General features: G+C 43.8%; 1 protein-coding gene across 2 annotated transcripts in view; it reads left to right on the forward strand.

The window, feature by feature from the left end:
• The window catches only part of LOC126481227 (nephrin-like), a 667,514-nt gene that overhangs the window by 527,012 nt on the left and 113,191 nt on the right, over window positions 1–27,311 (forward strand). For both annotated transcript variants that reach the window (XM_050104833.1, XM_050104834.1), the window contains exon 5: window positions 17,382–17,585. In XM_050104833.1, the coding sequence (XP_049960790.1) occupies window positions 17,382–17,585 (204 nt within the window). The remainder of the gene's footprint in view (window positions 1–17,381; window positions 17,586–27,311) is intronic.

The raw sequence follows: 27,311 nt of genomic DNA on the forward strand, positions 1-27,311 counted from the left end.
TGATTTGCGTAAATGGAGCGTTATTTAAGGATCTGTGTATATTCTCTTAAACAGCTTAATCTTCTGCTGTTAATACTTTTGTATTACGGTAACAACTAAGATTTTCCGTTTATAATGGCCTTGGGATGATAAAAAAGTTATAGTCTGACATCGAGAAGTATAACCAGACGTGGTTGATTTCAAAAGAAGTGTCAGAACTTGAAACTGAGGTACATTTGAGTCCGAACAACAAGTTTACTGTCGCAGATGCGTCATCTTCCACGAAGTTTCTTTCATACGATAGGGATGAAAGCACTTCAAGACGATATTTCAAGATAATCCGTTAGGCATCTATTATGATGCGTGTGACCGTTGGCGTTTAAGATTATTTGAATTCGGTGACTAGCAATGTCACTGCGTTCTTTCCATTCGTGTATACGTTGGCACGAAGTATTAAACCTGCTGCGACCTCTGGATGAGGACTGCGCCATTAACATTAACTGATAGAAGAACACAATACGAATATGTAGCTCTCTGTGGCAACATTATCAAGACGTAAATCTGAAAGTGGCCATTGTACTCGATACAGCTCACAACAGCTTTATTTGCAACATTCTACGCTATAAGACAGCAGCAGCATCCCTACCACAGCCTGTAAGGTTTCGTATCCTTCTTACGAAACCGCAGCTCACAAATATTTAGTATAATTCATATGGTCAGGAATAATATGGTGCTGAAATGAAGTACTGTTGTTTTCAGACACAGTTATTGCAAATCTAATACTTGAATTCCCAGAATTAGTATACAGATCAAATTAAAAAAAAAAAAAACTAAATAAAACACACAGTGACAGACGATGCTGATGGGTGGCAAAGTTATTAAAGTGGGAGGGAGTCATACTAGAATGATGCCTCCATCAAGGTAACAGCAACAACGCTTTCTGATTATATGTGAGGAATAGACCGAGATTGTGAATCGCTAGTTGAATGTCAGTATGACAGGTTGGTTGAAACGCAGGGCTTCAGGTCAGATGTACTCGCTGCAATGAGACTGAGACCTCGGACAAAGATTGCTAATACTCCCAGGCTGCCGCTATGCTCATCACTGAACTGCCCAATGGGTGATATGGAGACCGGCCGTAGGTAACGAACTACAAAGACCACGGCCGGCGTGCTCTCGCGCCGAGATGTGCAGAGAATCACAGCCGGCGGGCCGAAAAATACCAAGACTGTCCTCTCCGGTGGCTCTCCGCCGACTTTTCGAGCGGACAGGGTACCTCGGCCGAACTGCCTAGACTGTCTTTACGGTGGACATGCACCAAATGCCTCCAAAAACTCTCCACTCTTCCCACCTCGACACGAAATCCTTGTGGAGTCCCCAAAAACTGTCCCCTCCAATGTCCAAGCTGCCCACTCAAATTGTGCCAATGCCGTACTTACAACACCGCGCCACAACTCCCGGCTAGACGCAGCATAGCGGTATTCCTCCGATGAGAAAGTTTGCTGCCAAAAATCTATGCTCTCCGCCGCTGAACTTCGCGCCAGAGAAACGTGCATGCATTCCACTCCTGTGGCAGACAATGCAGTCATTCCTGGAACAAATCATAAAGCTTAGCGCCCGTCTGTCGGTCTCACGCTTGAGGTGGAGAACACGCCTGCGGAATGCAGCCTGCTGGCCATTGTCCCGCTGAAAACTGGGCCGCCCCCTTTGGGTCGACTCCATAGCGAGATGTCACCGCCTGCGCTCAGAAGCAAAGTGGTCACACTTTTGTAGAAACCCGGATGATTTCCTGGAAGAAAAGAAATGTGTTCAAATGTATGTGAAATCTTACGGGACTTAACTGCTAAGGTCATCAGTCCCTAAGCTTACACACTACTTAACCTAAATTATCCTAAGGACAAACACACACACCCATGCCCGAGGGAGGACTCGAACCTCCGCCGGGATCAGCCGCACAGTCCACGACTACAGCGCCTAGACCGCTCGGCTAATCCCGCACGGCTTTCCTGGAAGAGCCTGCAGCTGTTTCTTTGATTTCTGCCGCCCTGGTCACGTCTTGTCAACGTTCTAATTCTACCTCTTATGCTTCAGTGCGTGGTCACCGACTAAGATGGATGTATCAAGTGCCCTGGGCTGACTGCCCTGGGGCTACATAATTGCAGTGCCCATTTGTATATAAGCTGACGATTTTCTCAGCATGGCTTCCCCCCCCCCCCCTCCCACTTCTTTTATTTCTGAAACTCATAGAGCTAATTTAACCAGATGCTTCATTTTTCTAATTAATTAAGGTAAAATATAGCGATCAGACATTACAAGTATCAGAGAGGTTTTCATTTGTGCAATACAGTAAATGCTCCTCCTTCCAGGGGAACGAAACGTCGTATTTCTCATCTTGGTCGACCTATTTTTCTTCGTCCTTTGTTTCGTGGAGTGAGAACTAATGGCGGCTGCACTCAGTGTGCGATAAACGGTGCCTATAGGGAGAGAGAGAGAGAGAGAGAGAGAGCGACAGTGCGATGGCCTTGCACACGTATTGAGACGTGGGGTGTTCACAGAACTCTCACACATCAACAAAATCGGGGTCACACCATTGTCCTTGGGGGGACCAAGGACAATGGCTCACCTCGACTAATACGTGCTCCCATGGTGCGGACACATCACAGAAACCAAGTGGGGGTTAAGAAAAACCAGGGGCACACTGCTTTAATGGCGTCTCCACTTACATTGCCACGAAACAAAATACCAACCATGCTGACTATCAGCGAAAACGACGAAGTCTAGCCCTTTGGGCTCATCTTGAATAATATGCGCAATCCCTGGCGCAGACACAACTGAAGACACCCACGAAAATTACAGAACAACGCCTCAGTGGCGTGTCAAACGCAACAACACAACGCTGTTAGCGGGAAGACCACCAAGTCATGGAACCTAAACAGTTTGGAACACGGGATATGGATCAGAGCAACGAATTCCATCACATAACACGCAACATGGTTCAATTCACTTTCTGAATCATCTCTCCAAAAAAGTAACAACTATGACGTCTGGTTCTCATCGCTGCAACCTTTTTTTTTCTGTATACAATGGACAACCTAGTTAGCCACAATTCACAACTACAGCGCTGAAGTTTGTGCACTGGACAAATATAAGATTTATTGATGACACAATTACACACTATCATTCATAATGCTGCTCTAAGGAGAAACCTAAAAAAAAACAAGATTTTTTGTCCCATACAAGCTTATTGAACAATAATGTACGCTACAAAATTTTTCAAACTATTTGTCGACCAGAACAGCAAAAAATTCCATCTTTCACTTTCTCCCTTATTCTGTAAAATGTTTTATGTGGCTAATACAGTGGACGTCGTTCCACATCCTAGATTTTAATGTTTAAAGTTCAACAGCTCCATGGTGGGCAATTCTTTCGATGCGTACTGGTCCACTGTAGACAGTAAAGTATTTGTGACACAGGTGCTTTAGTTCGTTCGAGAGTCGAAACGCTTAAAGCAAAACTTTTGTCCAGTGAAAAGTTCTCACTCTCGGGCTTTCCTGACAGAGTGTTCCTTCCTTCTCCTTCCTGCTACCAGTAGTTTGCACAGTGCGTCCTCTACTATCTTCTTGGGCTGTTCTCACGTTCTTGGGGAAGTCAATGATTTCTTGTAGCAGGTCCTTGGGCTGACGATTCTTAAGTACAGTAGCAAGGGACATCATCGTGGTTCCATGGGGTACCTCGTTAATAATATCTTGAAAATATTTCAGGAAGATAACCCACATTGCATGCTGTTTTGCGCAACATGTCCGACATAGATTGCCCAATTTCTTCATTACGTGTTCCGCCGGGTCTGAGCTCAGATGATGTGATGATACATACGTAGATCGGCTCGATCCGATGTCTCTTAAGCATCGCCTGCCACATTTTCGATCGATATTGTGGCCCGTTATCGGAAATTTTTCTGTCCACTTGCCCTACCTGAGGCAGGGAACCTTGTCTTAAAGCCCTTGCCACCGACAGTCCCGTTGCCCTTTTCAGAGGAGTCAGTGTGACATGCTTCGATGTCAGTACGACGGCTACCGTAGTGTAGCATAATTACCGTCCTGGCTAACAGTTTCAATTATTTTGGCATTATCATATACAACAGGGATCGCAACCTCACCGTAGTGTGCGTTGTCTTCTAACAAGACTTACACATTGACAATATCTTTCTTAACCTTGTTTCTGTGCTGTTAAGGCAGCTTAGAGTCCGCAGATCTAGGTAACACTTTCTTGGTCCGAAATGGCCGTAGCTGAGACGCGTAGGCCGAATAAAGTTGTTTATTAGCTCCTCTAGTATACATAGTCGCCAAACCGATAGTTCAGTGTTGCTGCGCTGGAACAAAACTCCCTTCCTCAAATGGTAAAACCCCCGGACAGCGGCTTGACTTTTGTCCTTCCACTTTCGTTTCAATGCAAGTAACGCAGGGTCTGTGTGTTTGATATCTTTCATGCTATTGCAAACATAGTTCTCAAGTGCAACGTTTCGCAAATAGTCTATAAGAAAATGGTTCCTTTTGGGTCACCACTGCAATTTTCAAAAATGCCAATAGGCGAGCTTCTCACTGAGAAATTAACCCACGGAAGGTTGGCCAGGTGGATTCTCGTCCTCCAGGATTCTACTTGTTGATCATGCACGTACTGGCCGAAAGCAACCTAATTCCGGGTGCACTATCTCCATGCACCAATTGCCTCCATTCTAGCAACACGAGCGTCCCTTTTTGCTTCCATTGTGGTGTCTTCTGCTTCTTCTGCTTGCGTCTTGCACATAACTACCTCTCCTAACACGCCCTTGATACTTTGTGCTAACCGACCTTTGAATTCTGCAATCGCTTTGTTTCTTCCACTTCTCTGCGCCTTTCTTCTGCTTATCTTCTCAAATGATAGAAAATGCTGTTCGTTGCAATGCTGCTATCAGAGATTGGACCGCACTTCTTTTGTCAGCCACTGACGGGTTTCTACTGCGAACTACTACATCGTCGTGAAATGTCATCCTCACGTACTTCCTGTTGGCGTCTGAGTCCCATAAACCTGATACGGAACCGTTCCTATTAGCAGCCTCTGAATTTGATTGTTCCTTGGAAAAAGCTACCACCTCGTCTCCTGATTCATGCCGATCTATACTCTGTTCTCCACGTTAAGAGAGCACGCTACTTCGTGCTTTGCATTAACGACCCTCGCCCTGCTCCTAGTTCACATTCATATGTCAAAAAAAGCATCTCAAAACACGAATGTACGGTGAACATATTTTCTCTAAATACCTTCGCTATTCAAATGCACGAGCACATCAGGAAAATAGCCCTCCAAAAATTCACAACGCCATTGTAAAATCCAATAATCAAAGGACACAAATGGTGTAGAAACCACGAAACATAAACATAAGAAACACAATAAATTGTACTCCTGGAAAGAGAGTGCAAATATTATTACGTACCGCACCAGCAACTTAAGACAATCACGAGTCTTATTCGTTCACAATGTCTTTCTCAAATAAAATGTTAAAGTGCTTCATACTTGACTGTATATCATTACATTCTAACGGTAAGATACTGGCAGACGTCGCCAATTTGTGAGGTTGCCTACCCTTATTACGTACCCACGCGTCACAAAAATTGATTGTAATTCAAATGGTCAGGATGTTTAGGGCACTGAAATGAAATACTGATCTTTTCAGACATAGCTTATTACAAATCCAACACTTGCATTCCCAGAATTAGCAAACAGATCAAATTACAGAAAACTACGAAATAAAATGCACAGTGACAGATGGTGTTGATGGCTGGCAAAGTGAATAAAGGGGAGTGGCTTAAGCTTAAATGATGCCTCCCTCAAGGTAATAGCAACAACGCTTTCTGACTGTATGTGAGGCAGTGACTGAGATTATCAATCGCTAACTGAAAGTCAGTACGACATTGGTTGTTTGAAGTACAGGGCTGCAGGTCATATGTACCCACTGCAGTGAAGACTAAGTTCTCAGACAAAGATTGCTAACAAGCCCAGGCTGCAGATACGATCACCACCTAACTGTTCAGGAGCCATGTGGAGACTGGTCGTAGGTGTGCTAGTAAAAAGGTCGCGACTAGCGTACGCTCACGCCGAGATGCGCTGAGAATCACAGCTCGTGCGCCGGAAAACCCAAGACTGTCTTCTGTGGCAGCTCTCCGTCAATTGGTCGAGCATTCAGCTTACCTCGGCCGAACTGCCCTCTATGGTGGACATCCACCAAATGCCAAGAAAATCTTTCCTCTCTTCTCGACACTAGATCCACGTGGTGTCGCCAAAAATTGTCCACTCCAATGGCCAAGCTGCCCACGCAAATTGCGCCAATAGTGTACTTAGAACAAGGTGACAGAACTCCCGCCTTGATACGGTATTGCGGTATTCCTCCAATGAGAAAGTCTGCCGTCAAAATCTATGCTCTCCCTCGCTGAACTTCGCACCAGAGGAACACGCATGCATTCCGCGCTTGTTGCAGGCGAAGCGCTCAAATTACAAGGCTCAGCGCCCGTTTGTGGGTCACACACCTGTCCTGCTGAGGCCAGGCCGCCCTCCTCAGCCAACTTTATGGCGAGATGCTACCGCCTCCACTTACAAGCAAAGCGGTCACACTTTCGTAGAAGCCTAGATGCTTTCCTGGAAGAGCCTGTAGCTGTTTCTTTGACTTCTGCCGTCCTGGCCATGCTCGCTGCTTTCCTCGCTGATAGAGAAAAAATCTAGTGCCAGCAAACAAACTGAGAGATTCCCCCTCATACATACAATTACTCATCCTGATGGATTGCTACTTACCTCCGATGGTTGCAGTGCCTCTGCAGGGGCTGCGTAATTAACTAGGGATGAAAAGTGGTGTGCCCAAAGAGTCGCCAAACTTCAAGCCCAGCTTCCCCTTCATTAATCGCCGCAGACATAAAGAAATAGAGAAACTGGCACTAGCTGTTAAGCAGAGAATGCATGTACCATATTCGATGACCAACCTATTTGGTCCCTTCCCTCCCTTTAAACCAACCAACCACTCTATCGTATGGTATTCAACAGCGAAGTATCCATTGCGCTAACAAAACAATTGGCACATTTTTACGTGTTCTTAGAAACCATTTCTTTTTCTAGGGTATTATTTTTTCATTTTGGCTCAATAACTTTTTATATGACACAATCATACCAGCCTTCGGCCTTCAAAACCCATATTCAGAGAGAGCAAAACAGATTAAATTAAGATCTGAAAGAAATGCAATTATTTTCAGTAGGTCTACCTGTTAGCTTAGAGTGCAGTTGTTCCATTACTGTGAGAGTATTTGATGAACAAGAGTTTATGCATTATCAACTAAACATAAAATCGGACACACAAGTTCATCAAATGCCCCTCATAGGTATGAGCCATATACATTGCAATGCCGCATTACTGAGACCACAAGTAATTATTTTGAAAAGCACTTATCGCTATTCTTAATTTAAGCTGATATGTTCTCTGTTGTTGCATCTGAAGATGGTCTTCTAAAGCCTAAACTGACTGTGATTATATCATAAAAAAGTGATTGAGTCAAAAATAAAAAATAATACCTTACAATAAGTCAGCCACCGTCTCCACAAAGAAAATGTCGTTCTTTCCATTTCATTTTCGTCCCACATATGAAATCAATACAGAAATAGTTATTGACTTCAGGTTTATTTTAAATATAGACCATCAACAGTCTCTAAAATCCTACCACTTTTATTTAGATGCCGACAGGTATATAACTTACTTTCAAATGCAATAAAGGAACGATAATGGCCATATACCGATATCCTGCTATTGTTTGCAGCGTGGTAACAAACTCGAGTATCGACGACAATGTCAAGAATTTAACTGTACGTCGTACGCTACTCCGAAGTTCATCTTTGTCGACCAAGTCACGGGAACACTGTGTTATTACCTACTGATGAACAGAAATGTCGAATTTTAACTCAGGCTAACAAAATGTCACGTTAAAAAAAGAATAAAAAATTAACGGAAATCGAAAAGCGAAAGCTGACAGCATAATGAGTGGCTGGATGGCAGCTTCAAATTTGTAAAACGTCTATGAACATCACGGAGAGAGAGGAAGATAAAAGTTAATGCAAAATATTTTTTGACCATGCCATTGTGATTAGCACCAGAAATACAAATAACCGTAATGCGGAATGTTTATGGTGTTTTGTGACTTCAGTCCAAACACAGGTCTGATGCGGTTCTACACTCTAGTCTATCCAGAGAATCTTCGAATAATTACGGCATCCTGCATGCATTTGAACCTGTTTACTTTATTCCGCCCTTGATCACACTCCACAGCTTTAAACCCCCACATTTCCCGTCATCACCAAACTAACGATTCCTCCATACTTTAAGAAGTGTCTTATCAACTAATCCCTTATTTTAGTCATGTTATGCCATAATTTGTTGTTTCAAAAAAATGGTTCAAATGGCTCTGAGCACTATGGGACTTAACTGCTGAGGTCATCAGTCCCAAAGAACTTAGAACTACTTAAACCTAACTAATCCAAGGACACCACACACATCCATGCCCAAGGCAGGATTCGAACCTGCGACTGTAGCGGTCACGCGGTTCCAGACTGTAGCGCCTAGAACCGCTGGGCCACCTCGGCCGGCTGCTGTTTCCCTCAGTTCGGTTCAGTATCGCTTCATTAGTTACTCGATATACCCATCTAATCGTCATAATTTCTCTACAGCACCACATTTCAAAACCTTCCATTCTCTTCTTGTCGGACTGCTTATCGTTCACGTTTCGCTGCCCCACTAGCCTATATAGCAGACAAGTACGTTCGGCAAAGATATCCTTACACTTAAGTTTATATTAGATGTTAACAAATTCCTCTTTCTCAGATATACTTTTCTGCTTATAGCTATTCTCCATTTTATACTTCTCTACTCAACCATCATCAGTTACTTTACTTACCAAATATCAAAACTGATCTACTATTTTTAATGTCTCATTCTCTAGTCTAATTCCCTCAGCATCGTCTGACTTAATTCGGCTGCATCCTATCATCCTTGTTTTACTTGTGTTTACTTCCATCTTACATCCTCTTTTTCAAGACACTCTCCATTCAGTTCGGCTAAACGCTAATTGCGTCTCTGGCGGAATTACCATATCGTCCACACACCTTAATGAATTTGTTTATTGTCTCTGAACTTTAGTCCCTTTCTAAAATATCTCCTTCGTTTCCTTTACTACTTGCTAATTGTGAATAACATGAGGATAGGTTACAACCCTTTCTCACTCCCTCCTCAACAACTTCTCATGTTCTTAAGCTCTTATAACTGCTGTCTACTTTTTGTTCAAATGAGCTTGCGTTTCCCGTATTTTATTCTTGATACTTTCATAATTTTAAAGAGTGTATGCTGGCGAACATTGTCAAAAATTTTCTCTGAATCTAAAAATTCTGTAAACAAGGATTTACTTTCTTTAACCTATATTCTAAAGGAAGTCGAATAGTCAGTAGACCTATCGCCTCCTACATTTATCCGGAACCAAAACTTATCTTCTCCAAGGTCAACTTCAGCTGCTTTCTCCATTGTTTTGTAAATAAACCATATACATATTTTGCAAAAACTCGATGCTATTCACACCTGACAGCACCACCTTTCCCTGGAATTATTACAGAATCTGAGGGCATTTCACGTGTTTAATATACAGGGAGATTATAATTAAACTTTCAAACCACTGTACAAATAGCACCTCTGGACAGAACGACGACAAATTGGAACGGAATATTATCGGAGAAGAGGGAAAATGTATGTAACAAGAAAAATAAATAGTTACTAAATGTAGCATTAGATGCCACTGTATGCATCATAATTTAATAGTGGGCGACTACAAGTGACAAATGAATCATACAACAATGCGTCAGGTTTACGTCTGACGTTAAACAAAGTGTACTACTCAGTGTGCTTGAGTGTGCAGGTATGATACTGTTAGATACGTAACGCCATCCACCACATATCACATCAGATGAGAAAAATCGGTTTTTAGTTGTCCTGAGGCCAAAAATCGCATGAAAGGCATCAATCAAAATCAAATCGGATTATTAATTTCCGCGTGACTGGCGCAAAACATGCTCACTATGCTGTCCACCGTTTTCTGCAACAAGTTAGTCTGGCCTATTCATTGATACATCTCCGTTGTGTTTGTACGAAGGATACTACTTCTTGTATCGCTGAAGCATGCATGCCACCACATCTTGGCAAGCGCCAGCAAGTGAATAATTTATCTGTCGTGTTATTATGTGTTCAGTCATTTGGTACTGTTCTGTATTGTATAGAAACGTAAGGTCATTATAAATTAGGATTATTTTCGTATAGCAGTAGCCGGCCCGAGTGGCCGTGCGGTTCTGGGCGCTACGGTGTGGAGCCGAGCGACCGCTACGGTCGCAGGTTCGAATCCTACTTCGGGTATGGATGTGTGCGATGTCCTTCGGTTAGTTAGGTTTAATTAGTTCTAAGTTCTAGGCGACTGATGACCTCAGCAGTTATGTCGCATAGTGCTCAGAGCCATTTGACCCATTTTCGTACAGCAGCCACTGTTGACACTACAGTTTATCTCTGTAGCTTCCATTATTACACCTCTTTACAGATCCCATCGTCAATAACGAAACTTATCGATTTCCTTATAGACACGCAAAAGGGAAATATTGAAAGCAGACAATAAAAAAAACCTGTTACATCTTCGTTTCTAAATGCAAGTGAAGTAAGAAATGGTTTGTGAAATACTTAATCAGTCCTGCGTTTTGCAGAGTCGCGGCGATTACAACCAATTTTGGCCTTTACAATTCCTACATGCAATAATTTTTGTTTCAACCAACAGATGACATTACTATCAAATGGAGGCAGTTGCACAAGAGCTATGGACGGTCTTGTTAACAAAAAAATGTCAGTAATAAAAGCTCTCCATGCAGTTTTTTAAACTAAAATTCGGTAATAAAAGTATAGTGATCACATCTCTGTATTTCAGATAGTAGCTAATGGGAAACTTTTTCTGAAATATATAAACAGTCTTACTGTATCTTACAGTGTCTCGGTGATTCCAGGCTAACTTATTTCTGCCGGGAAAGTTATTAGTCTGTAGGAGGTCTCTACCATTTCTGTAACCGTTATGAATTTAAAGTGCACACTCATTTATTTTAATTTCTACAGTAGATGAAACTGTGTCACTCCGGGAAGTCTAATCGTATCTCTTGACAGCACAAGAAGTGGTACAGTTTTGAAGAAACTGAATTCGTATTCGGCAGGACTTCAGTTCAGACCTACGAGCGACCAGTGAGATTAAGTTTTCCATGGTTTTTAGAAACCGATTAAGACAAGTGTCGCAGTTGTTCCTTTTAAAAGACCAGTCCAATTTCCTACCCTGTCTATCCCAAATCTGAGTACGTGCTCCGTCTCTGATAACTTCCTTGTCGAAGGGCTGGATGTTTAGCTAGAGTCCTCCATGAAACTTCCTGCCAGATTGAAACTTTATGCCAAATCGAGATTCGAGCTTACAATCGTGCTTTTTTGGCCAATGACCTTATCGGCTGAGTTCTCCATGTAGACTCACGACTTACCTCCACAGCTTTACTCTCGCTAATAGCATTCTAATAGCTTCCAAACTTTCCACAAGTTCTCCTGCACGCTTGTGGTACTGATATTCCCGAATGAGACGATATAGAAATGACTTGGACACAACCAGGGTACTCTTTCGAGAATGAGTCATTATGTTATCAAGACAGCTTAGTGTATTTTTGCTAGAATGCTACACTGCGATTAGCCATAGCCTGATGGATTGGTTCTATAATAATCGACACCGGAAAGAATCTTCGTTGTGGCCAACTCATTTCTTCGCATTATCGTTTCTTCCAAGGGTGCTAGTCTCGCAAGATTCAAACTGTGAAGATTGGATGGCAGGAGAGATACTGGCGAAAATGAAGCTGTGAGGGCGAATCGCCAGTCGTGACTGGATGACTCTGTCGGTACCAGCATTGCCTGTGAGAAACAAGGTTCCGGGTTCGAGTCCCTTCCGGTACACAAATCTACTAGGGAGATGAAAACAGCACACACTGCGGTGTTGAGAGAATGATTCATTCTTGAATCTCCCTTTCTACGTTCCTTCATCCATGTCCTTACCTCTGATTTTCCCGAACGTTCGTTAAGCGGAGCGCTCAGTTAGCACTACATATCTCTGCCAAACGGCTTCGAGATTTGAAATTTTTGCTGGCGGTTTGGCCGCCCGGGAGAACAGCGAGATAAGTCGCATGGCTCACCTGCTAGAGAAAGGGCACGTCGATTTCAGTTGACCGAAGCTGGAGTTACGCATCACAAACTAAACAGTTATTTGTAGAGGTAGTGCACACAAGGTATGTGAGAAGAAAGATGAAACTTTTTTTATCTGCCAAAGTTTTTTCCAGGTTACGTATTGTCCCCTTAAAAGTAGTTCCCTTCAGCAGTTATACACTAGCGGAGCCGTTGTTTCTAGTCTTGAAAGCAGCTCTGAAAGGCTTCAACTGTTAGGGCCTTTTATGTGTCTGTCACATTGTGTTGAATGTTCTCCGGAGTCCAAAGCGACGTTTTTAAGACATTTTTCAATTTCGGGAAAATGAGGTAGAAACGACTCATATCAGGTGAACAGGGGGCTGTGCAACAACAGAAATGCCTTTCGAGGTCAAAAATTCTGGTTGGGAAATGTCCGTATGACTTGGGGTGTGGTGACGATGCCGCATTCACTTGTCTACAACGTCCGATCTCACTCGATTCACCTCTTTTGATTTGTGATTTGCTCATTCGAACTTTCTTCGGTCCGAGAGATGTCTCAGTGTGCCACTCCTCACTTTGGCACATTCCCTCGGAATCGAATTCAGAAATCCAGGATTCATCACCTGTATTACACAACTGAAACACTGATGGTCATTGGCAATCCTCTCAAGAAGATCGACGCATACATCTTTTCGACTGTCCTTCTGCTCAATAGTGAAGTTTTTTGGCACTGTTCTGGCAGAAACCTTTCGCATGTGCAAAACTTTGGTCAGTATTTGATGTATGGTGAAAGTGTTTAACAGGTCACCCATCATCCCTGTTATGAAACGTCGGTCTGATCTCACAAGAGCAAGCACAAGTGCGAGGTCATCGTCTGTTTTTGAAACTGAAGGTCTTCTTAAGCGATGGTCTTCTTCAACAAGTTCTCGGCCTTCCGAAAATGAGTTCCGCCAGTAAAAAATCTGGTGCTCTCAAAAGTCACGTGATGGCTGTGCGGAGCTGAAACTCGGACAGAGCAACTGGAAGGGATGAACACAGCGGTCTATACAAGCAGAACAGCACAGCGTTGCTAGATCGCTCACAGTGTTGTCAGTATATGAAGAAAATTAAATTTAGAGGTGTGGAAAGCAACGTTTTGTTCCCAGAACAGATTCAAGATTAAAACATATGTGAGTTACTTGCAAAACCTTAGAATAATTCTATTATGGCTATTGTGTATTCGAAATTATCTCCTGCATTAATCAATGAGCTAGTTAAATTGCAATGATTAGCCCAATAATAATTACTGAACCAAAATTCTGTTTAATCGGGTAATGGGATTCAGTAATTGTCAGACACGTAATTGGCGGTTACGTTGAATAAATCAGCCCTTTTGATCCTGACTACTCTTCTTTCAGGTACCCGTTGACCAACTGAATATGATAATTGCCCAACACATGACATTAGAGTACTTCTTATACTGAGATGCGTCTCCGTATCAGGAAGGCCGGTCTTTAGAAAGATGCTTGCAACGTTACTACAAGAAGGATTCGAAAGTATTCCCATAATTGCGAGAAAAATCGAAGGTCTGTCGGACTATCATATTGGATAATGATTAGGTTCCCTCTTCATAGCTGAAGCAGTACTATGAGCTGTTGTCACCTGCAGATGATAGGATATTTGGGCGACAATAAATGCGTTTTCCCGGTAAATCCCGTCTTTCCACGTGTACTTAACAGCGCGGGCCACGCCTGTGGCTCGCATACATTTTTTCTGAATGTAATGGTTACTTATCACAAAACTCCTATTGCAAATGATACCAGGGGAAGCGACAGTTACTAACAGCTTCCAATAAAATGCTCACCTGCTGCGCAATAATTGTCTCGATCTCAGCGTACAGTGGCGTGTGTGTGTCGACATTTGTTGAAGTAAATTATAGAGGGGGCACTAAAAGGAAAGCACTACACAAACCAATACGCGGAATGTATACCTGGAAGTTTCACATGCAAGAAGCACTCTTGTCTCAAATAAGCAATAAGATAGACTATCGTGTCATCACTTCAGCGAGTCACGATGACGATCCACGATGAAAAGAGATGAACGCTATGATAAAGAAGAGTTAGGGCGCCCACTATTAAACGTTACTGGATAGAATGTCATTGTTGCTGACCTGGGTGAGTCATAGCGTCCTACTAGTGAGTGAATTGTGGAGAGTAGAATGGGGGAGGGGAGGTATTAGTCGAGCATGCACGATTCATTTAACAGGATCGAGTCCAGTGAACAAATTTACTATGCTACAAAACTAAATATATTTGCCCGAAAACGACGAAAATGGGAAGTGTTTCACCAGGAGGTAACAGTATTGTATAAGTCAATCATTGTGGAAATGTCATATCATAAGAAATACAAAATTATTGAACTCTCATATCCTTCTGAACTGATGACCATTATCAACATCAGCATGAAGTGTGACACACACGAGCAAGAATATACTTTTGTACTCATTGTCGGAGAGCACAAATGGCCTTCAAATGTCAATTTGAGAATATCATACCCTCCCTAAAATGTATCGTCGGGTTATGAAGATTGCTGGCTGATGTGAAAGTATACATCTTCCCACTGCGCACCAGACATATTGCATGGCTAACGAATCAAGGGGATCAAGAATCCATACATTCCTCAAAACACTTGTGTTGTGATTGTTTTACAGCCTGGTCACGAAGAGTACGACATCAATGTTTAACATCCTTGCAAAAGTAGCCGAGCGTTCTGCCTCTCATCAACAGTTACGAAATACGTCCTGCTGCCATCTTCTCAAACAGCTCCCTGCATTATGATACCAGGAGTTGGAGACACGTATCTCGAGATCGCTGATTTCCATTATCTTTCACCACGTCGTCTATGGCGATGTGAGCGTGGATCTGAGAGCTACAAACACAAGCGAGATTCTCGCTGAACATCATAGAATGACACTGTCCCCAGTTCACTCTTGTACCCTTGCACTTCAGAAGGCTGACAGTGGAAGGCCACACACAGTCTGCATGCCTCACATGGAGGAGGATTGTGCTATGTTCTGTGGAAAAAAACCCTGGGACGCATTTGCGACGATTAGTAGCAGCGGAAGGCGTGTCTCACTATCTTATCTTGGGGGTTACTTCGTCAACAGTTTCTGTACCCATATCATCTACAGCATGTTCAGGCCCTAAGGCCTCAGGATCGACATGGCAGACTGCAGTTCTGTCAGTGGCTGTTGCAGAAGTAAGCCACAGAACCAATGTTGACATCCAAGATTTTATGTATTGATGAGGCAGGGTTCTCAAGAGATGGTATTACGGATTTCCGTAAGGAACATGTATAAGCAGATGTATACCGGATTTCCGTACGGAGCATGTATAAGCAAATGTAAACCCCAAGCAATTCAGTAAACAGGGCATCAACATCAGTTCTCAGTAAATGTATAGGCAGGCGTACTTGGTGACAGAGTAACAGGCCATAAATGCTACCACAAAGGTTAACTGGGGTGCGTTATCTGGGCTTTCTCTTTAATGTATAGCCACCCTTGCTGGAGGGTGTGCCATTGCAGAAAAAAATAGAAATATGGTTCACGCATGATGTGGCACCAGCACACGTTCATCACAATGTCTCCGAAAATCTCACACAGACATTTCAGGATCCTTAGATTGGTCGCGAAGCGGGGGGAGGGGTGGGGCGGCGCACATCTCGGCCTGCTCCTGCACCAGACGTCCATCCTGTAGACTTCTGGTCATGGGGACATTTGAAGGAACTGGTCTACGCCACGGCAATTAGCAATGTGTGGAAACTACAGGGTCGTGTCCTCAATATATGTCAGCAGGTACGGGTATAACAGCAACCAGGTATACTTCAAAGAGTGCATCATTCCTTATGCTGGAGAGCAGATGGATGCATTATCATGAATGGACGCCATGTTGAACACCTCCTGTAAACAGGCGTTTACCGCTTAAAGTGTGCATTTCTGTACCCATTCTAGCTGGACTTAGAAACTATGCATTTCCCGGCCCATGTTTATTGTACTTATTTTCCTTGTTTGTAGTCGACACTTGTTTTGGACACCCTGTATATTGTCGAGACAAGGGTGGGTCACCTCACAGCTCATCAAGCCGTTTCTTGGAAAAGGGGGGTGGGGGGGGGGGGTAGGCGTACAGTGGTCAGAGGTTTTATGAGCAGACAAACACGTGAACTAAAATTTGAATCCAGGAAAAACTTAGAAAAATGAATAAGAAAATGTGCATTGGCCGCGCAGTGCAACTGCACACATTCAGGTCGCCAGCTTGGACATGTGGCTAACCGCACTGTTCCACAATGATCCTACACATGTCAAGAAAGCAGCAGGTTAGGAACACTCCAGCTATTGAGCTGGGGGAGGGGGGGGAGGGGGCGAATGTTTATCACACTGTGCAGATACTTGGCAGAGGTACGACGATATGTAGGCGAATGTTTGGGCGTACTGTGAGCTTCCAGTATATGGCACCAAATTCAAGTATGGTTTGTAGGTGATCACGGAAAAGATACGCGACAGCCTGGCATATGAACCACGTGACAGCATAGTGTTTAGCTGGGGGAAATGAGACGTGTGTGGGGGGAAGTAGGAGATCGGGTTGGACTACTGCTTGGGGGGTGTGGAGATAGCAGGGCAATTTACATTGTGTGAGGAACCAGTCGCTGCTTTTCGTAGTGGATTAAGGCAGTGATCGTTGGTGTCTTTACATAGACAACTTACGCAAATTGACAATGTAGCCAGACTGATACGGTGTAGTTGGTGAGAAATATATATTGTGTGAAGAATCAGACTTTGTGTTTCGTAGTGGATGTAAAGCGGTGATCGTTAGTGTTTTTGCATAGACAACTTATGCAAAGTGGCGATACAGCTAGGCTGATGCGGTGTAGTCTTGTGTTGTTGGAAACTTGTCCACTCAGATACGGATGCTGACGTTTGAAGTGAGTTGCCGTGTTTCTGTGGTGCCTATAACCGAGCAGTGTGTCAACACTGTAACTCCAGCTGACTGACGTCAAATGTCAAGTAATTTTTAATCGGACTATAGCACTACTGGATGTCTGATGTCGCAGTTTCCCAGACGTATTCTCGTGCTCGCAGGTCGCCCTCCGCCGCGGGTGACGTGGTGGCAGGACAACGCGCTGCTGGACGACCAATGGGAGGCGCTACCAGGCCGGCGCGTGCGCAACACCCTGCATCTGCGCAAGCTGGCGCGCCACCAGCTGCATGCCGTGCTCACGTGCCAGGCAGCCTCCAGCCCGCTGGCCGCGCCCCTGTCTGGAGCCGTCACCCTGGATCTCAACCGTGAGTACCTTCGTCCACAGTCATACTAAGTTCATTTTATTAGGAAACTAAGCAGTTTATTAAAATAAAAACACCCTCGCTCACGATTTTCAGTGTGTCGCCGAGACGAAAAAGTGGATATCGCTTAGCATTATACACACTGTAAGGGTGTACATTTGTACTACGTTAATTTAGGTCAAAACCTTTCAGACTGCAGTTAGTGGTGGCCACCAGTTGGCTTTGAATGTCAGAGCAGCTCCTCGGTTTGGAGAAGGACGCCAGGAGCGCAGGGACACATTTCTAGGAGGTAGCTGGCGGTTAGGAACACTCCGGTAATGACAAGCTATTAGACGTAGAGAGTTCCGTCAGAAATCGCTGATAAGACATGCAAAAGTTTTGCAGGAATGTCCGTTTTGGGTGACAACGGAAGATATACTTTCAGAAAAAAAAGACTCATTATGAAGAAATTATCCGAATGGGACGGAAATCGTTAGATGTGATGTAGCTGTACAGACAATGATTACAATTTCAGAAAAAGCGAACGATTTATGCAAGAGAAAGATCTTCACAACCTGAGTGATCCAATAGCGCATTTGTTCATCACTGGCCCATACGCAAGCTATTATTCGGCTTAGGTCTGGCAGTGTTGCTTGATGGCCTCCTGAGAGTATCGTGCCAAATTCTGTTCAACTGGCGCATAAGATAGTCAAAATCCAGGTTGGTAGGAGGTCCTTCCCATAACGCCTTCCAACGATCTCAGTTAGGTAGAGATCCGACGACCTTGTTGTCCACGGTAGGATTTGACAAGCACGTAGACAAGCAGTAGAAACTCTCACCTTATACGGGCGGCCATTGCCTTGTTGATACGTAAATTGGCTTTCCATGAAGGGCAACAAAGCGTGCCACTGTGCTGTAAGGCTGCCGCCCATGTCAACCAAAGGGATTCTGCTGTGAAAGGAAACGGTATCCCAGACCATCACTCCCACTTTTAGGACCATATGACAGGCGACAGCCAGGTTGGTACCTGATCACTTCTGGGGCGTCGCCAGAAATGTCTTCGGCCTGATATACCATTGATATCAGCTTCTAACTGAGCTCCAATGACCATCGAAGTGGCATTTGGAGACACCCCAGATAACGGAGGGATCCCAAACCGACTGTCACACGCCATAGGGAGCGATGGTTTGGCGAGCCATTTCATTTCGTAACAGGACCCGTTTGGCTGTCTTCCGTGCCATCCTCAACACGCAGTTGTACATCGACGATATTCTACACATCGTGTTCTTGTCCTCTATAGCAAGCCATCCTCTACTTACGTTTTAGCAAGATAATGATCGCTCGCACACTGCGAGAATGTCTACCTTGGCCAGCAAGTTCTTGAGATCTCTCCCCATTTGAGAATGTATGGAGCATTATGGACAGTATCCTCCAACCACCTAGGGATTATCACGATGTAATGCTCCAATTGGACAGAATTCGTCCCAATATGCGTCAGAAGGACATCCAACAACTCTGTCAATCAATGTCAAGCCGAATATCTGCATGCATAAGGATCAGAGGTGGACCATTGCGCTTTAGACTTGGCTGAATTGGTGAATCTCTCCTGAGTAAATATTCCAATTTTTCTGGAATTCTAATAATTTTTTGTTCGTACTTGTACGTCGCATTTGCCGATTCCGTTTTCATTCGGACAAATCCTTCGTGGTGCGTCTTTTTTTGTCTTGAAGTGTAGTACCTACCCTGACAGTCCGCTGCTTTTTTGCTAGGACAGGGTTTCTAGGTAGCTTGGTTGCTCAGCTTCACTTTTGTCGATGTACTGGTGCAGGCAACATGCAGCGTCTGTGTCCATCACATGGGTACAGCTATGAAATGGACAGGCTCGCCAGACCGTCACTCAGTATGGCGGGCGGCAGTCGGGTTGTGATTCCTCCGTTGTCTGGGGAGTCTCCAAACGTCTTCGATGGTCATCGGAGCTCATTTCGAAGCGAGGCTTATGACTGACTATACGTTATGCTTGCAGTTTGAGGGAAACTTGCTCACATGGTGGGTAAGAATCGAAATGATACAGAGATCAGACTTATGGGACAAAATTATTTTTATCGACAATGTTAGGAACTACTTCGAAAGAACTTGATCACTGTCCAAAGGGTCGGCTGCCATTCTCTGAAAATGCGCTACATGTCACATGCTGATGGCTGGTACCAATACTATACAGTTGGAGCCAGAAAGATCCACTGGTTTGATTTAATCGAATATCTCTCCCAGTCTTGTGCTAATCCTTTTGTCTCCCCTGTATGTTATATCTGCTCTAACCCGCAATCCACGCTGTAGTGTAGTCTTCTCGAGCAGTATAGTTCCTCGACCGCTCCATACTTTTCTACGTCAAAATATTAAACTTTGGAAATTATCCCACTAAGTCATCCTTTCTCCTAACACTCAGTTACTTGGTGTACCTATTACTTCTTTATTATGTCACTATATGTCAATTTAATGTTTAATTTGTTTATGTTGAACTATATTTTAAATACACAAAGCGGCCAAAATTCATCGGAAGTCACTGTGAAACGAGTCGGTCTTCGGTTACTGAAGCCTAATCGGTATATTTATGTTGTGTACATAGTTCCGCGTAGTCAGCGCGTACACAACTTTCCCATTAGAGCGCGCCCCGCTAAGCACAACAGCGCAGGCGCAGCGCTCGTCCGTCTCCACACTGCAAGATGGCACACCCATAGAGACGGACCAAATTCTGCTTCCGCCGATCCGCGCATTAATATGTAACGCAACCAATGAGATTGCTGCTAACGTAGAACCTTTTCTTCTCGCGGATCACACTCGCGCGGTGATACACGAACGCGCGAGGTGTTATAACGAGTGTACAGACCTCCTATTAGTTAGTCTGCATCAGTCTGTACCAGTCTGCATTAGTCCCTACCAGTCTGTACGAGTTCTACATTTGTCTGTACCAGACTTTAGTCAAGTTTCAGTCTGCGCCTAATAAGATTACCATATTCCTGTACATAGTCATGAAGATAAATGTATAGACACTTTTGTCAAGTATCAGAGGTATATGTGAGAATAAGATTAACGCACCAATACCAAAGGAGCCTCAGATTGTCAATTGTAAATAGCATCCAGAACCAAGTTAAGTAATTTTTATGCTCGTTATTATTTTAATAAATGTGTGTGAAAATTAATCAAGTTCTGTTTAATGTTGGTCACCGTCAATCTGCTACTCTAAGCGTGCGAGTGGCGATTCTATCGTCTGACCTAACGGCAGAAGATAAACACGCCACGATAAGACCACGAGACATATTGCTGACGCTCACCTACTTAGTTAAAGCGACAAGTCAAATAATCTGTCCTCGTAGCCGGCCGGGATGGCCGAGCGGTTCTAGCCGCTACAGTCTGGAACCGCGCGACCGCTACGGACGCAGGTTCGAATCCTGCCTCGGGCATGGATGCGTGTGACGCCCTTAGGGTAGTTAGGTTTAAGTAGTTTTAAGTTCTATGGGACTGATGACCTGAGAGCCATTTGAACCGTATGTCCCGGTAGAAACAGCTTCGTGACACTCTTGCAGTGATCCTGTGTGGTAGTTTATGCGTGTCATATCTAAGATCGGGTCTACATGCTGTTGGCCACTGAATCATGAATTATTACGTAGTCCCGACAGGCTAGCATCGAAGCGCCTTGTACAGATTGCCATTCCTCGTCCGAAGTCGGTTAACTTGACACAGGTTGCCATGTTCACTAGACTCCTGTCTGCAATTGACTGCTCACATCTCGCTATAAACCACATCTAGCCACAACATTCGGGCGGCGTGAAGGGTACATCCTCATAAGGCATAACACTTGCCGTAGCGTTTGACCGCCCATTTTGTCTGCATTTTGTTTCTGTCTATTCTCCCACTGTTCATTTACTGGTATCACATAGTGCTGTAGCCCTAACGTAAAAGTTGCAGCAACGTCTTTCCCTGTTGCATATGATATCAGATAACAGTAGATTTTACCAGTCGAAAAAAATCGTAATCCAATTTGGCCGTTATGCACCTGATTTCTCTCTTGCGCCATTCCTGTGGCATAATTCCTTAAATTAAGCGATGTTCTGTTTCTCAGTTGACAGTACTGATAAAGCACATCTTTTAGTGTGCTTTATTTTCCCAAGCAAGCAGTGTTTTCTTTCTGTCGAACATAATATTGGCATATATGAGTCTTTAGCCACTTTCAGTGAACTCGAAAATATTTTGGAGTGAAAGAGACGAAAAATAAATGCATTTGTTCACATACTATTTTGTAAACATTGTTAGTTTTACGTGTAATGTGTAAATTAAACTCGTGTAGCACTCTCTATTTTCACTTTCATTATTGAAATTTGTATTTTTATTCGGCCATTTGAACATTGTATCGATATTAACTGTTAAATGGTTTTCATGACGAACTGACTTCACAGGGCCATTATACGTGACAATGCTATCTACATCTACATCTACATTTATACTCCGCAAGACACCCAACGGTGTGTAGCGGAGGACACTTTACGTACCACTGTCATTACCTCCCTTTCCTGTTCAGTCGCGTATGGTTCGCGGGAAGAGCGACTGCCCGAAACCCTCTGTGCGCGCTCGAATCTCTCTAGTTTTACATTCGGGATCTCCTTGGGAGGCATAAGTAAGGGGAAGCAATACAATCGATACCTCATCCACTATCGCAAAGGATAGTTTATAAAGAGGTCGGCGATTATTCCTGGTACTGAGACACAGAGTTGTTTAGATGGCATACATTTATGTCGTTATTATGGCGCATTTCACCGTCAGCCATTATCAAACCCACTCTTGTTATTTTCATTTGGTATGCCTTAAAAATTATCATGATTACCAGTTTCTACGATATTTTACTTAGAGTGCTCCGTATACAGGGTAGTCCATTGATAGTGACCGGGCCAAACATCACACGAAATAAGCATCAAACGAAAAAACTACAAAGAACGAAACTCGTCTAGCTTGAAGGGGGAAACCAGATGGCGCTATGGTTGGCCCGCTAGAAGGCGTTGCCATAGGTCAAGCGGATATCAACTGCGATTTTTTAAATAGGAACCCCCAATTTTTATTACATATTCGTGTAGTACGTACAGAAATGTGAATGTTTTAGTTGGACCACTTTTTTCGCTTTGTGATAGATGGCGCTGTAATAGTCACAAACGTTTAAGTACGTGGTATTAAGTAACATTCCGCCAGTGCGGTCGGTATTTGCTTCGTGATACATCATCAGTGTTAAAATGGACCGTTTATCAATTGAGGAAAAGGTCGATATCGTCTTGCTGTATGGCTATTGTGATCAAAATGCTCAACGGGCGTGTGCTATGTATGCTGCTCGGTATCCTGGACGACATCATCCAAGTGTCCGGACCGATCGGCGGATAGTTACGTTATTTAAGGAAACAGGGAGTGTTCAGCCACGTGTGAACGTCATCCACGACCTGCAACAAATGATGATGCCAAAGTAGGTGTTTTAGTTGCTGTCGCGGCTAATCCGCACATCAATAGCTGACAAACTGCGCGAGAATCGGGAATCTCAGAAACGTCGGTGTTGAGAATGCTACATCAAAATCAGCTGCACCCATACCATATTTCTTGCACCCGGAATTGTATGGCGACGACTTAGAACGTCGTGTACAGTTCTACCACTGAGTACAAGAGAAATTATGGGATGCTGACAGATTTTCTGCACGCGTTTTATTTAGCGACGAAGCGTCATTAACCAGCAGCGGTAACATGAACCGGCATAATATGCATTATTGGCAACGGAAAAGTCACGATGGCTGAGACAAGAGGAACATCAGTGACCTTGGCAGGTTAATGTATGGTACAGCATTATGGGAGGAAGGATAATTGGCCCCCATTTTATCGATGGCAATCTAAATGGTGCAATGTTTGCTGATTTCCTACGTAATGTTCTACCGATGTTACTCCAAGATGTTTCACTGCATGACAGAATGGCGATGTACTTCCGACATATTGGATGTCCGGCACATAGCTCGCGTGCTGTTAAAGCGGTATTGAATAGTATATTTCAGGACAGGTGGATTGGTCGTCGAAGCACCATACCATGGCCCGCACTGTCACCGGATCTGACGTCCCCGGATTTCTTTCTGTGAGGAGAGTTGAAGGATATTTGCTATCGTGAGCCACCAACAACGCCTGACAACATGCGTCAGCACATTGTCAATGTATGTGCGAACATTACGGAAGGCGAGCTACTCGCTGTTGAGAGGAATGTCGCTACACGTATTGCTAAATGCATTGAGGTTGACGGAAATAATTTTGAGCATTTATTGCATTAATGTGGTATTTACAGGTAATCACGCTGTAACAGCATGCGTTCGCAGAAATGATTAGTTCACAAAGGTACATGTATCACGTTGGAACAACCGAAATAAAATGTTCAAACGTACCTACGTTCTGTATTTTAATTTAAAAAAACCTACGTGTTACCAACTGTTCGTCTAAAATAGTGAGCCATATGTTTGTGACTATTACAGCGCCATCTATCACAAAGCAAAGAAAGTGGTCCAACTAAAACATTCGTATTTCTTTACGTACCACAGGAATATGTCATAAAAATGGTGGTTCCTGTTTAAAGAAACGCAGTTGATATCCGTTTGACCTATGGCAGCGCCATCTAGCGGGCCAACCACAGCGCTATCTGGTATCCCCCTTCAAGCTAGACAAGTTTCGTTCCTTGTAGTTTTTTCGTTTGGCGTTTATTTCTTGAAATGTTGGGCCCAGTATGGTCGCAGGTTCGAATCCTGCCTGGGGCATGGATGTGTGTGATGTGCTTAGGTTAGTTAGGTTTAAGTAGTTCTAAGTTCTAGGAAACTGATGACCTCAGCATTTAAGTCCCATAGTGCTCAGAGCCATTTGAACCATTTTTGAACGTTTCATATTAAGGATGCTACCTGAGGGAAGAACTGAAGGACCCACTCTCGGAGGAAGAAACAAAATGAAACTTCAGTGATTAGAATATCGAGTTAAATTTACAAAGAGAGTGGCAGTATGAGCCGACTTCTCACTAGGAGTTGCACCCTCTCTGGCTTCGATACTTGCACTTATCCGGTTGGGAAGGCTGTCATAAAGCCATCGTATACTCTCCTGAGGCAAACTGATCCAAAAGTATTGAATCTGGTCCTTGGTATCCTGAGTAACAGCACTGGGGCGTTGCTCACGTCTGAGCTGGCCCCTCATAATTATGTTCTATCCGGGAGGGATCTTACTGGTCGCGGGAATATGTCATCACAGTTCACAACGACAGGTCCCATGTCTGAACGAGCATTGTCCTGTTGGAAAACTGCTCCACGACACTGTAGCATGAGGAGTCACGGTGTAAATGACAAATCATTGTGCCGTCAGAGTGCAGCCAATCACTGCCAGCCGTGATCTGGAGTTACATCCGATGGCTTCCCACACCACGAAGCTTGGAGTAACACCGCTGTGCTTCTCCAAAACATTGGAAGAATGAGACCTCTCGCGAGGTCGCCGCCATACCTGCCGCCGATGTCCATTCGCAGTAGTGCAGAACCACGATTCATCGCTTAACACAATGCGACGCCATTCAGCAACAGTCCATAGTTCGTGATGATGGCACCTCTCCAAACGCATCCATTTGGCTCGCAGTGTTAACACCAGCCTACGCGTAGATGATAATTCCCTAGACCGATTGCGGCTATTGTCAGACCAATGGTGGAGAGGAATGCGACAGAATGTTGCAGGTAGGTTACTTGTTTTCGAATGGGATGTCTGGTGCGGAGGTGAAAGGGTTACGATGTGCTTGGTGCAAAGTACGGCGACGACGAGTACGCTTGCACCTCATGTTCCCATATAGTACAGAATAGGCCACTGTTACATCCGAATGCCCCACAAATCTGCATGGAGATCGACAACGGGGGCGCCTTTCATACTATGTTAGCTGCTGACAAGGCTCTCACATGAGATCGTGGCATCTCTACATCCTTCCATCTGAGGCTGCTCACGTTCCTGATATAACCTACCAGGCCTGGTAAAAACATTAGACTAACAACACTAGCGTTCTCTGGTGGCCGTTGTGTCCGTCACTGATAATTGCAGTTCTAATCATTAACTTTTCTTCCCATAGCGTGTACATGTACCAAATTACGTTGACATCCGACCATTTCTTCTGAGTACTTCATTTTTTTGTTACGTAGTATAAGCAACAAACGTAAGTTACAGCTTACGTACACTCTGATAAGCAGCCAATATGAAGTATGAAGTAAAAATATTGTATATACAAGGGTCATTGCAAATGTTTTGCACAATAAGATAAAACTGAAGAAAGTAAATTATTTTACAAAATACGTTTACAGGTCTTCATTATTATCTTCACTCTTGCTCATGGCAGCTTCCGAAACTTCTGGCAAATTCTGCGTTCCGGATATAGCACCTTAATTGCTGAGCTGTCTGATTAGTCGTGTCACCTCACTGGAAGCTTCGTAAACTGTATACGTTTCCCATAGAAATGTTATTTCAGTTTGGGAAGCAAATCAAAGTATGATGGGTTCATATCAGAACCAGGTGGTGGAAGGAGAGGTATTTAACATACATATTTGTCGAGCGTTTCTATCACTGGTAGGACAGTATGCGATCTTATATTCTCGTGAAAAATGAGGACACCAGCTGGAAACAAGTGAGGTCTTCTTTGACGAATTTTCGGGCCCAAAATGTTTTGCAGAAACAGTTCGTAGTAAGCGTCTGTTACAGATCTCCTCTGGCGCACTCCATTTGCATCTATGACTCCATTCATGTCATACGCAATAATCATCGTCAGTTTCACATTTGAATGTTGGTGGTAGAATGTTTGCGGCCGTGGAGCGTCGGAACATATCCATTGTGATGACTGAGACTTCAGTTCTGACTGAGAAACTCATATCGAGGCTTCATCAAGTGCAACAATCCTGTTCAGAAACTGTTGTCCTTCTGCCCGAAAACTTCGTAGCAATTTTTCTGCGACGCCTTTGTGACTCGTTTTTGCTCTCCACTCAGGTCATGCGGAACCCATGCGACAGCATTTCTCATCTTCAACTTTTTAGTTATGATATTGTAAACTGAAATGACAGACATTGTAGTATCATGTGCTACCTCCTCATATGTTTTTCGTCGATTCTCTCTCAAAAAGTCATTAACAATAAACTGAGAGTTCTAGTCTGTTGCAACTAATGGCATTCCACTTACCGGGCTGTCTTCAATGCTTACTCAACCTCCACGGAAACGAGCACACAACCTCGGTACTGTGCTACGATCCATTACAGTCTTCACACACAACTCTCTCAAAACACTGTAAATTTCCGTTGCGTTCTTTCCACGTATAAATTCGATTTTGATGTGGGAACGGCGGTCATTAAGTGTAATCCGACCTGACTCGATTTCAGCTTACATTTTAAAACTAAATTCTCCACGAAACAACCACGCGAAGAAGCAAACACGTATACGAGAGTCACACGTAATTCCTGCTCACAACTGACATGAATTGGAACTCTATCACGCCACCGTGACGGTCCTGCATGCGGTGCGCAGGACTTTCGAAGTGAACCTCGTAGGATTTACTACGTGTGCTTTTGTAACTGAGGATCGCAAACTTAAGTGCTACCTAGAATGAAGGAAAAAAGGGCGACATAAATAAAAGTTGGTAGTCGTCTTTCTACATCTGAAAGATGTTGTCTATTGAAAGTCCGCCTCAGT

The sequence above is a fragment of the Schistocerca serialis genome, chromosome 5 (genome assembly GCF_023864345.2).
Source record: "Schistocerca serialis cubense isolate TAMUIC-IGC-003099 chromosome 5, iqSchSeri2.2, whole genome shotgun sequence".
In the NCBI taxonomy this organism is placed as follows: Eukaryota; Metazoa; Arthropoda; class Insecta; order Orthoptera; family Acrididae; genus Schistocerca; species Schistocerca serialis.